The sequence below is a fragment of the Ascidiella aspersa genome, chromosome 1 (genome assembly GCF_963924565.1).
Source record: "Ascidiella aspersa chromosome 1, kaAscAspe10.2, whole genome shotgun sequence".
NCBI classification, from domain to species: Eukaryota; Metazoa; Chordata; class Ascidiacea; order Phlebobranchia; family Ascidiidae; genus Ascidiella; species Ascidiella aspersa.
Window position 1 is genome coordinate 21,093,726 of NC_139447.1, and position 16,135 is coordinate 21,109,860.

General features: G+C 36.4%; 1 protein-coding gene across 2 annotated transcripts in view; it reads left to right on the forward strand.

Annotated features, from left to right (window-relative positions):
- The first annotated feature begins 809 nt into the window (after positions 1–809).
- LOC146168241 (dipeptidyl peptidase 9-like) overlaps positions 810–16,135 on the forward strand; it is an 89,323-nt gene continuing 73,997 nt past the window's right edge. Inside the window, exon 1 of one of the 2 annotated variants that reach the window (XM_083388825.1) lies at positions 810–4,020. In XM_083388825.1, coding sequence (XP_083244951.1) covers positions 3,595–4,020 — 426 coding nt within the window. In that variant the 5' untranslated portion in view covers positions 810–3,594. The remainder of the gene's footprint in view (positions 4,021–16,135) is intronic. The other variant, XM_083388835.1, reaches the window with a different exon arrangement.

The following is a 16,135-nucleotide window of genomic DNA, read 5'->3' on the forward strand; positions in this document are numbered from 1 at the left end:
TTCGCCTAAAGTAGGGGGTAGGGAATACCTACGGGGAAAAGTGTACTTTGTAGGGGGAAGTAGGGTATTTTCGCAAAAAATAAAATTATGGGGTTCAGACACGTGCAATGGAGTTATTTACCAAATACCATTAAATTATACAAAAGTTGTTAATTTTAATTTTTCTTGTTTTAAATTTAAGATTTTCCCATTTTTTTGGACAACTTATTTAAAATTGCATTCAAACCAGTTAATATTATGCATTTTTGCCCTTTTTAAATAGCAACGGCGGCGCTGGTCGAGAATCCTACATCAAGGAATAGTGTTTGGGTTTGGTTAGGTTAAGCAAAATTATTAAATAATAATACTTAACCCACCCAAACACTAATCCAAAAATTGTGCGTTGCTTCCTAATAATAATTGTTTCAACTCTGGTAATAATTGTTTCAACTCTGCGATAGAATTCTAGACCAGCGGCAAATTTAAGAATATAATCCGGCCTGGAACAAATTTTTAACCTGGGCGAACTTGGCGTGCCGAGATTGGTTTTGGGCAAAGAGATTATAATCTCTTTGGTTTTGGGGTTCGGCGCTCGTCTTAATCCTACCACAACGAGAAAATATTGTACAGAAGAAGGCACAAGCCGTTTACCAAACTTTAAATTTCAAAATTTGGGGACCGGCTCATCCTTCTAAAATGGAAAATTATACAAAATAAGTATCACTATACACGTGACCGTTGTCCACTGAAGCGTGACCTAACGCCGAATCGTGCGCTTTGATCGTTTCGCAAGCTATTCTATGATATACGTCTTACTAATAGCTGCTTGAATCACCGCTCCGTTTATCGTGTGTTTCTGAGATTTGTTAATATACTCGACGGGCAACATCATACTGAGTGAAGTGTCTTTGCCTAGAGAGTACAAGAATTTAAGGACAGGTATTCTAGCGGCTTGCTCCTTTGGAGTCGGATTAAGAACTTGTAAGAGACTAGGTAGCCGTCGGCTCTCGTCTTCAGAGCCAGCAGCCTTCTTACCCCTAACTAAACACCCCGATTCGCCACACTGGGGGGGTCACGTCGAGGTCACCAGTCACACCCGCGACATGGAATTGGTTCGAAGAAAACATCTGGATTAAGAACAAAAATCTGAACTGCACCCGAATATGTAAAACGCTTGTGCGGCATACGTTTATAGTGCAATATATGCAATACAATTGCACCGGAAATTTAAAAGTGCACCTCGGCCACCCGGATTTTTTCAGCCGTTCACCCGCAAGATCTGTTTAAAATCTTCCATACTTTCCAGACTGGCCCACCCACACTCAAACACTAGCCCAAATATTGTGCATTGGTTTAATAATTGTTTGAACGCTGTGGCAGGTTTCTAGACCAGCTCCAATAATACGACTTAACCCCAGATTGGAAACTTTGGATTTTGCAGCTTAAAATAAATTTTCACGGCTAAAAATGGAGTAATATACTGAAAACCGTTAGCGCGACTCAAGTTTTGCGCGTTTGAACGATTTTTCGTGGCTGGCCACATTATACGTTGATTTTACATAAATTGCGCGGCTATGACCGCGGCTGAGCGGAAAACTGCGCTGGGCATAAATCCCCTTACTTTCCAACCTGGACTTGACCTAGCCAAACCAGCTTTAACTGCAAATTTCCTCGCTTCTAACTGAAAGCGTCAAAGTTAAATTAGTTCAACTTTCCCCAACCAAAAGCATTTTTTAAAAAACGTTTTTTGTTAACGCCTGACGCATCTAGTGTGAACCAACCTTAACACTAACCCAAATAAAAAAGTGGATTGTGGTAGGTTTATAGACCAGTGCCTATTTTTGTTCAGGGTCTTTTATTTGTTAACAAATGGGTTTGGGTCTGTCAAATATTATACTTTTGCTCCCATGACTACTTAATCTATAAGCGAAAATCATGTTATGCCTAATTTTAAAAAAAATAAAAATTATAATCACCACTAGGAATGTTCAAAGTAGAGTCCCTTGGGATTCTAGAACTTTAGATTTCAAATCTTGAATAACGAATCCAGAATGTTGTATCCTAGTATATTTTTATTAAATGATTTAACCTTAATTTTGTTTGGAGGAGGGATAAATTTTAATATACCCTTCAACGCCCACAGTCACAGCAATAAATCACAAAACAATTCGCTGACATGTGTATAATATTATAAAAAAATATTTCTCCCAAAATGTTTAACATTCTTTACAACTGTTGTTTGAAGCAGTTGTGTAAACTGTGATACATGTCCAGTTTGTTGCCAAAACCTAATATTTTGCCAGTATAGTGAGTACAATGCAACACTACATAATGAACTCTTAAGCAAGTGGCCCTGTTTTTTTTAAAACAATGTTGTGTTTTAGTTATACTTTTTTGACTAACATGACCTGGTATGCAGTCAAATAATGTGCTGCAAGGAATACAACGTTAGTACTGCCATAACCAATGCCTGACAATTACATTGTTAACAACCTCGCTGAATATTGGCCTAAGTTTGACTTTAAGTAACCCTGTGGCACGTTTTGTCCTAGGCCAGCAAATTTTACAGGGAACGTTACTGAAATGTTGCGAACTCTGCACTTCGTTATACGTTAGTCGCTCGCCCAATTCTTGATTGAGACTTATTATAAGGCGAAGGTTTTTGCAAGATGCCAGTAATTGATCACCCGAAAAAACGCTGACACTGCACTACAAGGCTACATTTAAAGCAAGCACTAGTAATGTCTCGCCTTAGCGACAGGCTTTATCTAAACTTGTTGCTTCTGTATGTACACTTGGCGCAACAATCGGCGGCAAAACATTAAATGATATCGATTCCCATTACTCAAAATTAATGACAGAATTAGTTACTAATCTGATTTGGATTCGAATCCAAGGATTCAATATTCTCCTTTGAACATCCCTAGTCACTATGAGAACATTTATTTTTACAAATGGCTTAACCTGCCTTCTACCCATCTGAAATGTATGGCAGAGGTGCACGGCCAAAATAAATGAGTGTCTGGTTCCATTAAAAGTCAAAGGTGCACCCCGCTTGTTAACATATTGGAAAAGCGGGTGTATATTTGACCTTTTGGGTGCATGTTGGGTTTGTTAAAAAAAAATAAGAGTACACTTGCCATGCTTTAACCTGTGGTCTTTCTATAGTTGTTCTGTTATATATTAAGGTCTTAAAAGGCAAACTCTGTACATTTATGTACATGGTTTACTGGATTAATATAATCGCCTGTAATATAGTTTTTCAATACTAATTACTTAAATTCGAACCACATAGTGTATTGCAGACTAGCCCAGGAAGAATACAAATATGTTCGTTTAATGATTACATGTTAGGTTCATATGGCAGCCCTAATAAATATTAACTAATAATAGTTAAAAAAGATGATTTAAAATGTTCTCTGTATTCTAAAAGTTATTTATGCCAAACAACCATACCTTTTATTTACATTTATGTAATTTAATAAAACATGTTTCTTATAATTAAATTTAGTATAAAAAAAAATTTAAACTGATAAAGGATTTAAACTGCTAAAATGCCTTGTTAATAATAGTAGTATAAGCCAACATTCTGGCATCCAATTGTTGTTGAATGAAATGGCATCTTCTTATCAAGTAGTCACTGAAGGAAGTGAAGCCAGTGTTGCAACAACTGATTTAGGTACAACAATGTTATCTTTCGAAAAAGAACAAATGTCCGGTAAACATGCGGATACTCCAAAATCTTCTTGGCAAGACATTCGAAGATCTGTACGCGCATCTCGCAAAATGCATGTACAATTTGTTAATAAAATTCCTCAAAACTTTACATTTGTACCTTTGGAAAATATTTCTATCACTCATCCAAATGAAGCAGTTTCCTCAAATGCACCAACAAAAGATTTAAAAACAAGAGTTTTATTTTTGGGGGTACCACCAGGCCAAAGAGAAAGTTCATTACTTTATGTTGATGTCCCATTTAAACAAACCCCAGAACATCTTGATAAACCTGTGGATTGGAAATCTGCCCTTGGGATTTTTCAGGTAATATAACTTATTTTGTTGTCATCGTTTTTTTTTTGCCCTCCGCGGCCCACAACTACCCAAGAACACCAAACTACTCACGAAATGCCTCTATCTAGTGGTAGAAACGCTTCGTTTTTGCCTAAACTTTATAAACTTCCTCTAACTAAATCATCTGTTTCTGCTGGACTATTTACCAGGCTTCGCCTAGCGAATGTATAAACCAGAGGTGTTTAAGTCATTTCTTCCATGATCCACCATGGCAGCCAAACCTGACAACACGATGATCCACTAAATACTAATCGTAAACATATTGGACATGCTTTAATATTTATGGTGCTTTATTTATGTAAATGTATCCTACAACTAGGGATGTTATTATGCCACGATTAGCGCCCAGCTGTGTGCCAATAAGTTGTGTCCATGGCACACTTAGCACGTGGTCTTAGAGTATGCTTAAAGGGCATAATTTTGCGTTAACTATCATTACTTAAAATGTTCTAGAAATAAAGTTTCTAGAATAAAGTAATCTAGAATAAAAATCCAGAATATTGAATCCTAGTATATTGTTATTAAATCGTTTAACCTCATATTTTGTTTGGGGTTGGGGAATTAATACCAAGGGCCCACAGTCACAGCCATAGATTGTAAAATAATTTGCTAACATGTCTAGAAATATAGATTACAATATTGTAATAAAAAATCCAAATTTTAACATTCCAACAACTGCGATTTGAAGCAGTTTTGTAAACTGTAATACATGTTTAGGTTGTTGCCAAAACCTAATATTTTGCCAATATAGCGAGTACTATGCAACACTACCCAATGGACTCTTCAGCAATTCGGTTATGTTTTTTTAAAACTTTGTTGTGTTTCAGTTCCACTTCTTTTAGGGCTGGGCATTTGACCGGTAAAAATAAAATCTGGTCAATTGACCGGTCAAATACTCGTCAAATAGGTCAAATATTGGTCAAATACTATACACACTATCAAAATGCAATTGAAGTTCAAAATAAACCTTGATTTTAACTTTAAATAAATATGTGAACGTTTTGGCTCAAGTGCAATGGTTTGTAAAACAAAAACAATTATTTTATGACTATCAATGAAAAATTTTTACCATGCCCATCTTACAAAGCACAACCACCAAGTTAAGCCAACAAGTTCATTAACGAAATTTAAGAACAAGTAAATGCATCAGTAAAAAAATATTTTAACTCCTTATCACAACTTTGTCACTATCTGGATTTTCTAAATCATCACCAGGGTCCACTGGAGACAAGGGATTTGGTTCTTCTAAATTTCTAAGTAGCCCAAGATTGTGGTATACCCAGACTAGTGTTTCCTTTTATGACAAATGCGATTCATCATATACCTGGATTTATTCCAAACAAAATAAATCTACTTTGCTATTACAAACACTTTGTTACTACCACAGAACATGTGTTTGCATCAGATAAACCCTATGATTTTATATTTGAATTCTTTAAAATGTTACAATCAAGATTATTAAAAGCTCCAATCACAAAAACAAAAATTTACAACATTTGAATCCAATATGAATTTTTGACCAGTTAAATAAGGTGCGGTCAATTGACCGGTGTATTTGACCGGCCAATTGACCGGCTTGCCAACCCTAACTTCTTTTGACTAATGTGATCTGTTATGCAGTCAAATAATTTACTGCAAAGAATACAATGTTACTAAGTCTATCATTAATGCATAACCAATACTCGACAATTATTTGTGAACAACCTTGCTGAATATTGGCCTAAAGTTTACCTTAAGTAACCTTGTAGCGCATTTTGTCCAAGGCAAGAGCCGCGTTTTGCAGGAAGGTTACTTTTGTAATTTAACGCATTTAAGTGAATTGCAAACTCTGCAACGGGCATTACACATCGGTCGCTCGCCCAATAACACTTCAAGATTGAAATTTAATTATTAGGTGAAGGTTATCTTGAGACGCGAAGTAATTGGTCGCCTGAAAAACTGCTGACACCGCACTACATGGCTACATTTAAAGATAGCACTATGAATGTGTCGCCATAACGGCTGGGCCTAATCCAAACTAGCCACTCTTGTACAAACAATTAGGCGCAACCATTAGTGGTAAAATGAAAAATGTTAAATTGGTTTCAATTACCCGATATAAACAGCAAAATTGGATTCAAATCCAAGGATCCGATATTCTACTGTGAACCTTTGAACATCACTACCCAGGGGCGTATCCAGAAAATCTAAAGGGGCGGGGGTCATGAATTTTAAACTTAGGGAATTCCCCTATTTTTCGTCTGTAGTTAATGAATAATGATGTCATAAACTAATGATGTGTATGACGTCATAAAATAGTGATTTGTGATAATGTCATAAAAAATAATTAATCAGACACAACCAATTACACCAGGGGTTCCCAACCGAGAAAGTGTACGAGATTGGACATTAAGGGGTGCGAAGTTCCTTGGGCCACAGAGCAGCTTTTCAAACATATTTTACAGCAGAAGTTAAATTTTGAAATTGTGAATGATATTAGGCCATAACAGTATTTGCTTTAAAAAAACAAACAATCATTTTGAAATAATTTTTGTTATTTTAGTAAGAAACCTAATTGGCTCATAACAATGCGTTTTTTTAACTGCGCCGTCCGACTTTAAAAGATTGAGAACTGAATATGAATTTACTTGCTGCCAGCAATCAACAACCAAACACAAAGTTAGGAAGGAAATGTACAGATGAAGATTGAAGGGTGCATTCAATGTAGTGTTGCTAAAAATCTGCTACAAACTGTCTACTATCCACCTCTAGAACTAGAGTGTAAAAAACAGTATTTGAGGCACAGAAATTGGCCTGGAGTTATTGACCGAACAATTTACAAAACAAGTATAAACATGAAAAACCTCCCAAATGTGACATCTTAATTTTCCTTGAGTAAAATCGAACCATCGTTTGAGCGAATTTTATCAATGAAACAGCAACAAATATTTTACTGATCTGTGGCAAACAAAATAATTGACGTTTCAATAATTGACGTTTAAAGTTTAATTAAGACAGGGGTCGGCAAACTTTCTGTACTACTGGGCCAAATCTACACATTTCCGGTAACGTGCGGGCCGCATAAATTTCAACCTATAAACAATTGCCACATTATCCTTAAAATCATGGTGCACCCGCAACTCCTATTCCTGTGTCTATTGCACAATGAGACGTGTTTGTTGCCATTTCATATTTATTATCAAACATGTATTAAAACGCAATGCATTGCTTTTATTTACTTATCAATGTGAAGGATGATGTTGTTTCTGTGTCATGGCCAAGGTGTTTAAATCAACTAGCAACTTTGTTGATGATATTTGCAATACGTCATTCAAATGACGATCTGGCAGGCGAATACGAAGTTTATTCTTTGCGTAATTCATTTTTGAAAAAAGCTGCTCACAGCAATATGTGCTTCCAAACATGCACATTACACGTTTTGCATTGTCATACAGATGAGGATAGTTGGATTTCTGAACATACTCTTTTTAAAAGTTGGCAATTGGAACTGAATCGTATTTGGCCTTCAATATGTTGGATGATTGAAGTTCAATTATTACCATTTGCATCTCATGTGGCACAGTATTGACATCCACTGAAAACAGAATGGCAAATAAATCAAATCTGTTTTTTTGATTTTTTAAATCGCAAAATCGAGATTCAAAGTTAGTTTTAGTGGAAACGATAAGTGATGTGTACTTTTCAGGGTTGGAAGGTTTACAAAGGCCAAAATTGAGAAAATGAGCAAAGTTGGAATTGATTAGTTGAGTTTCCCAAATACGTACTTGTTTACGAAGGCAGTAATATGATCATACATCTGATTAATAAATAAAGCCGCATTTGGCCCGCGGGCCGCAGTTTGCCGACCCCTGAATTAAGATATAAAAGAAACATAATTTAGCAATATATATCTATGCTCAGACCTGGCTAAGGGGTACGCGCAGCAAAAAAGGTTGGGAACCCCTGAATTACACAAAGCCAACACATGCGTCAAAATCGTTTAGTGTGCAATCGTTAACTTCAGGCGAAAACCTAAACCAAGACGGTGAAGTATGTGTGATTGATTTTTGTAAAATCATGTTTAGACTATCAGCAGCGCATTTTCCTAAGTTCCATGTACAGGACCATGCTAAATTGCAAGCACATCTCTCACCACATGCAATACTAAACAAAGATTGATTTTCCTAGGTGTTATTATGCCACGATTAGCGCAACATCTGTGCTGAGCAGTGTGCCGAATCAGCTAAAATACATGCTGCGGTTGAGGGAAAATAAGTTGTGTCAATTACACACTAAACACATGGTCTTAATATATGCCCATAGAGCAGTGGTTTTCAACCAGGGTTCCGCTAGTACAGTCCAAGGATTCAGCAATTTTTAAATTGTTTAGGTAATTGAGGTGTGTTTATTACACTGGGGTTCCTCGAGCCAGTGGAATGTTTCCATAGGGTTCCACTCCAGCAAAAAGGTTGAAAAGCACTGCCATAGAGAATGCGGTTACAATCATTACCGAAAAAAGGCCACTTCGAAAGTCATAGTCGAGAATCTGCTTCCGTTAAAAAAATGCTGTTGTTACACCAACATCAGATATTAGCGCAAACAACGCGCGAACAACGAGGGACATTAGCAGCGCCTAACTCGACGTTTTCAACGATAAAAAAGTAAGGCTTTACTTTGCATTGTCAATTGTCGAATGCACCCTTGCTAATCAGCCAACCTGAACGAATAACGAAAGACGGAGAAAAAGTATCCTGCGTTTAAGATTGACCCGACAGGAGGCAAAAACAGCGTTTGCGTTTGGTTTCGCATTATCTTAAGACGCATGACCTAATTACATTGTCACTACCTACAATATGGGTCAGGAACCTATGGATCGGCTGCAAGATTGTTTCAGTAAGAAAAATAATAATTTGGTTTAAATTTCACAATAGCATCGAATCGGACTTTCTGTCACTTACTGATATCCTTGAAAGCTCATGAAGATGAGCTTTTGTGAGTCACGTTCTAAGCTTTTGTACAAAATTCATTGATAAAAACAACGACTCACAAAAGTATGTAGGAGGTCCAAGCAAGTAAGGACCCTTCTACTTCTAGCAAGCCTGGTTATAACCAGGGCTGGGGAGCCGGAGCTGGAGCCCGGAGCTAAGCATTTTCTCTGGAGCCAGAGCCGGAGCCATTGTTATTATTTTTGTGGAGCTGGAGCCATTTTTTGTGGAGCTGGAGCCTATTTTTGTGAACTTGTCATTGAATAAGTGACTGGTGGCACCGGAGCCGGAGTCATTGGGTGTGTGTTTGATGGCTCCGGAGCCAAAGGATTGAGTTTTACGACTCCAGATGAAGCCGGAACCATTTAATAATTGCCTGATGGCTCCGGAGGTGGAGCCTATTTTACGGTGGCTCCCCAGCCCTGGTTATAACTAAGTACTTTTCAAGGTTAAGTGATAACAAAACGCATTTGGATTTGCCATACAAATCTCATCTCCTTTTAAGATTACACAGTTCTACCTGCATTTCTGACACCAGCAATACATATTCAGTTGAAAGTTGGTTATTCCAAGTTCCATCAACATCAGCAGACAACTTGTGTGCAAACATGCAGCTGAAACCAGTTAAAATGCGCAGTAGAAACAAATAGCATTTATTTTTTTTTAATACTGAAATGGTCGCCAACGAGAAATTGTAAAGGTGGAATAGCATATGGTGGAATATTTTCCAACCATGTATTGGGAGTGAATGAATTATACAACACCCGAATTGAATTATACGTTATTTACAACCTCAAATGAATTATACGTTATTTTAGTTACATAAATTGGCAGAATACAGGCTATAGAGTCAGGGGCGGACTTGGGACTCAACAAAATTACACATTTGACCGAAGTCAGACTCATGTTTATTTTTTTGGCTGGATGCGGACTCAGGTTATTTTTAACCGACTCCGCAGCCCTCAGTAGAAAACAACACCTGCAAATAACTTTATGTCAGTATAAAGAGAGCATAGCCTACTTAAAATTAAAGCTTTTAGGGTGCTGTATTAGTACCAATATTTTAGTAATCAACTTTGCTAAATGGTATTTTAAGGAAAAAATATGTTGCTTTAAAGCAAACAGAGAACACTGTTGCATAATATAAAGGGACTGTACACTTCTGTCAAAGTGTTGTCCCATGTGCGAAAAGGACCTGCACGGTTTTTTAAATTTGTAAGTTGGCTCTGCTCATAACTTTCATCAATAATATGCATATGTATGGCCCTGAAAATCTTGCCTACTTAAATTAATAATTGTTTTAATTTTTAAGTGTTAAAAAAATTACTTAGGACGACCCAACTACACTTCCTATCTAGACGACCCCACAACGTTTTCCCATTAATTCATCCCTGTTATGAATTCAGTCCTCTTATAGGCATCGCCCAAGCCAGTGCCTCCCAACCTTTTTTAGTTCTCCCCACTTTTTGAAAGTTTTTTGTGCGACCCACAATGAGATATAACCAAACGAATGAAAAACAAATTGATGAGAAAAGAACAACGTATACACATTGTGCAGAACTTGTGACGCATTCGGCAATATCTTTGCACATTAAACAAATTGTGCTTTTGGCTCAAAGTTATTTCCTGCCTTAATAAAACCACATTTGATGTAATCTGATTCATATTTTCTCTGTACACCTTTCCTAGATTTCCTTTTTTTTTCATTTACTTTGTTACTTTTTCTTTTAAAAAACTATCTATTTTGTGACTATAAAAATAATTAATTAGACAAAATTGGAGAGTTCAAATAAATTACATTAACCCTAGTTTAGCAATAATTTCAAATACAACCAATTGGAAATAAGATTAACAGTTACATAAAACTTCATTTTTACTACTGGTGAACGTACTGAAATAGTTAATGCCATGGCCTGGTACCCCCTGGATCCGCCCATAGGAATTTCATACTTGTCTATTTAATTGATATTGTGACCAGGCTGGCTGAAGAATCTTGAGAAATATTGTGACCAGACTGGCAGAAATCTTCAAGAACTTTTGGCCTAAATTCTTCGTTTTTTTGGTCGCACCCATACACTTAAATGATATGTTTGCCTAAGGAATGTATCAACCTTGCCATGTTTAGGTGATAAACAAGGCTACTAATAAGTAAATCAGTTACCAAAAACGTGCGCAGAAGGCACAACCTTTTTGAAACAAATAGGTAAAGGGCATGCTAAAGTACAACCTGGGGCCTGGGGGTGCTCAAGTATGCTTTTCTTGCTATAACACTGTTACAGTGTTACACAGATAAGCTGTTTTCAGGCAAACCTATGTGGAAATATGCAGCTCAAAATCAGTGTACAAAGCGTGCAAAAATTTCTTTGGTTAAACTGGAGTAATTTGTAATATATATTGCTTTAAAAATAACGATATTTCTAATCAAATTTAATATCAATGGGTAGAGTTACACAATCAAGTGCAACATGCCTTAGTATGCATAATGGCTATGGGCTGAACAGCTATGCTTAAAATAGAGACACAATCATAGCAAAACAGGCCAAAGTTTGTGTGAAGTGCGCATTTACGTAATTAAAACAGCAAAAAATAGTTTAAGCTTTAGATTGAGAAGCATGGCCTTGTACATATATGCCAATACGAATGTCATACCTGTCCATATAACAGAAATGGCGACTATACTACATACATACAACAATTCTATGATCAAAATTGAGTACTTTTTAATGAAACAATTAAAATGCCCAACACTGGCTTTTCCTCACTGAATAAAGTACTGGGCACATCCATAACGTTTTCAGAATGGCACAACAAAATTCATTCCTGCTAATTTCAAAAAATGTGTGGCTGAATGTGTGTAGAAACCACAAGTTTTTTTTTGTAAATTAATCTTTCAAAAGAAAAAAATTTGAATTCAGAATATTTTTTGCATGAATTTCTTAGTTTTTTTGGCTCATTCTTTCGCCGACATAGTCGCCAGCATTCTACCATACTGAGTTATTGTAAAGATCGTAATTGTTTTAATAAGGTAAAATAGTAGTACTTAAGCACAACCAAACAAAGTATAACTGCACACAACAATTTCACGATTGCAATGGAGTATAATAAATACTTTTAAAAATAATAAACAATCTGTATGCCTGGCATTGCCTTTTCCCCCACTAAACAGCATGCTTCGCCGTCCCATAGCTTTTCTCAGAATGGCACATCAAGACCAGTTCCCGCCAATTGTAGTGCAGAGTGTTTCTACGTATTCATGATTTCCAAAATATAGGAGATTAAATATGTGTGGAAATAACCACAAGGATTTTTTTGTGAAATGGATCTTTTAAAAGAAAGGTCAAGTATTTCGGTCTCCACTTTTTTTATCCGCTGCACAAATAACTCCTTCAAGTTATTGCCAAACAGATTTTAATTAGGTATGTTGATCGGACGGATATTTTCGTTGTTAGGGACAGATGGAACAATATGCAATGAGAGCATGAGAGGCGCTGAAATATTCTTAATTAAAAAGCCGGTCATTTTCTCCCAGACATCAACATGAGTCTCTTTATTTGGACGGGATTTCGCTTGGTAGTTTCTGTGGCGGACTTAGCCAATTAAGTGTAGCGCGATTTAACCGCCTAAATAGTCAAAGCAATTATTGCAAGATTTGCAGCGGTTTTAGCAGTACTTAAGCAATTTTCACTTTTAAACGGGTTACGGAGCCTTGTTTGGTTATATTATAATTTTGCATTAAGTTTTATTTTTGAAACCCTTAAACTTTTTAGGCTTTAAAACGCAGCGAAAAAAACCCTTGGTTGCAAATATAATTAAACCTGATCTTGCAACTTTTTTGTCCGACATAGCTCGGATAAAAATAATTTGGCACTTTTTTGTCCGGACATAGCTCACACAAAATTAACTTGGGCACTTTTTTTGGTCGTACCTATGGCACAGACAAAACTAATTTGGGTACTTTTTTGGTCATACGTAGCTCTATACAGGGGTCGGCAAACTTTGTCGTGGACCAAAACCAAACTCAGAAAGGTCTTTGCGGGCCGCATCACAAAATGATAACTAAGAATGATGTTATTGAAATGTCAGAACAACTGTGAATCAGGCGGGGCTCGGATATTTTTTGCACTTATAAACGTGTTTAATTACATTTACAGAGGTAGTAAAGTGTTGACGCAAAGCGCGAAAAAAAACATTTGTTTGGTTTAAATTTTGAGTTCACACATGCGCCATCCATACTACTAATCAAGAGTGTAATAAACCTACTTCGAGGGAACGCGATAACATTTAAAGTTAATCTAGCTCAGTGTTTGTTAACCGTTTTAAGTCAGTGGCCATCCATACTACTAATGAAGAGTATAATGAAACAATTTTGAGGGAACGCGATAACATTTAAAGTTAATCTAGCCCAGTGTTTGTTAACCGTTTTAAGTCGAGGTGAACCTGGAGAGCGAAGCTAGGGTGATTTTTTTGGGGTATACCAGTATTTCTTTCAATTTCTTGCAAGTTTTTATTGCATTGCCGAAAATAAAAAAATAAAAAATGTTCAAAAATATAATATGTCCAATAGTTTTTAATATGTTTTCCATTTTTGCGCAACGCACTTGGCAGCCTTCCACAGGGCAAAGGTAGAGAATTGCTGATCTAGTTGAAAAGGCACCATCCAAACGTAAACAAACCGGACGCAGAATAAACATTACAGAAAATTTGTCTTAAGAGGCAGAGGGCCGGGATGAATTACATCGGCGGACGACCCTCGGGCCGTAGCTTGCCGACCCCTGCTCTAATAAAACTAGTTTGGGTACTTTTTGTCCATGCGTAGCTTGGAACTAATTTAAGCACTGTTTTGTCCGTACATAGCTGGGATAAATCTAACTTGGGCACATTTTGTTCTGTATGTTTAGGGTTGTAAAGGGGTGGAAAGTTTCCGGGAGTTTTGGAAACTTTCCGGGAATTTTGAAGGACCCGGGAATCATTGGAATATTGGGAATTTTTAAATTTGGCATTTATTATGTTTAAAACATTTGTTAAATATTTTATTAACCAGAAAAAAATATTAAAAACCTATCTTGAGCATTTTTAGACAAGCAGGAGGAGATGCTAACTGGCAGCAACTAGTACAGGGGTCGGCAACCTTTTTGTGGTCGCGGGCCAAAACCAAACTAGAAAGGTCACTGCGGGACGCACAATAAGTTAACTAAGAATTGTGCTATTAAAATGTTAGAACAACTGTATATCAGGCGGTTATCGTTTGTTTGCACTTAAAGATGTGTTTAATTACATTTAAGGAGGCAGTAAAGTGTTCGCGCAAAACGCTAAAAAAAGCGTTTGTTTGGTTAAAATTCGAGTCCACACGTCATCATCCATACTACTAATGAAAAGTGTAATGAAACGCGATAGCTATATTGGTTTTGGTTAGTCTAAATCAATATTTGCTAAGTTTTTAAAAGTCTGGGCCTGGCGAGCCGAGTGAGCAAGGTTTATGTGGTATACCGATATTCTTTTAAATTTCTTTCCAGTTTTTATAACGCTGCCGAAAATAATAAAATGTTTAAAAAAAGACAAAAAAATTTAAATACGTTTTCCGTTTGTCCGTGACGCACTTGTCAGCTTTCCACACCGCTATGGTAAAGAAGCACTAATCTTTTGAAAAGACATTACAAAACGTAAACCAACCGGATGTATGAAGATCATTCGCGCTTAGCGGGAAAATTTTTCGAACTTGCGTAGTTAAAATAGTCAAAAAGTATGTGAAATGAACTTTTTTGTTTATTTTGTCAAATAGGGGGCGGGCCGGGTGAATTACTTTGACGGGCCGTAGGTTGCCGACCCCTGAACTAGTAGCCTACAACGACTTTGTAACTCACAAAACAACAAATGTTAAAGATTTAGCTACCGTAACAAAACAACAAATGTTAAAGATTTAGCTACCGTATAAGCTGGGGATATTTTGGCCCAGACCGGTCAGTGTTGTTTTGACAGTATAAGGCCATTCTTTCCTGTTTCAATATCAAACTAAGATTGTTTTAAAAGTTTCCCAAAATTTCCCAAAATTCCCTAAAATTCCTGTTAATTCCCAAAATTTCCATGGAAAGTTTCGGCTCTGAAAATTCCCGGGAATTTTGCAACCCTATGTATGTTGCTCAGATAAAACTAGTTTGGCCCTTTTTTGTCCAGACCCATAGCTCAAATAAAACAAAGTTGGACACTTTTTGTTCCGTACGTAGCTCTGATAAAACTAATTTTATTTTGGCATTAGGGCAGTGGTTCTTAACCCATGGGTAATTACCCACATGTGGGTAATTTCAGGATAGCAGGTGGGTAATCAGCTAAACCAGAATTATGGTTGTAACAAACAACGTCCCAGCTGAAAGTGGTAGATTGCTTTATTACGTTCACTTTTTTTGATGTTTTGAGTCCTTTTAAATCAACCAAACAAGCACAAGGATATTTTATCATTTTTACGATTGTTTCGTCATAGTGATCATTTTTGTGGCCGGGTTTTCGTATTTTATTTTTATGTGACGTAATAGTAAGATTTTTCTTGTATCGCTAACGGCTAGCCTAGCTATTTTTTTATAATCAGTTTATTGTTAGTGTTTATTTTTAAAGGTATTCTTAGTGGAGTTGTTTGGTGTAGTATACAGTAGCTATAAGTGTGCGTTTAAAGTTAGTGTTCAGACGAGCGAGCTATAATTTGTTGAATAACGCTGTTTTATATTTTTACTATGGTAAAATAGCCAAGTGGATAAAATTAGATTTTGGGTAATGGGACTTTGATCTGGACAGAAATGGGTAATAAGGGAAAGGTTTAGAACCCCTGCATTAGGGGATTCTTATTGACTTGGCAAAACAGTCAAAATCGAGTGCACAAAAATTATACAAAATTTACGAAAATTGCAGTCAGCATTTTAAAATTGTTGTTCAGTTATATTTTATTAAAATTTAGTTTTCAATTATCCCGTAAAAATTTTTAACTATTCTATATCTTCATTAAAGCAATATTTGGTCTGTTTGTGAGCTTGTGTTAAAAAAGTACAAACTTGTGTCAAACAAAAATTCTCGTTTTTAGTTCAATAAATAATTATTCACCTTTTGATTAATTGAACCAAAACTTAAAAGATAAT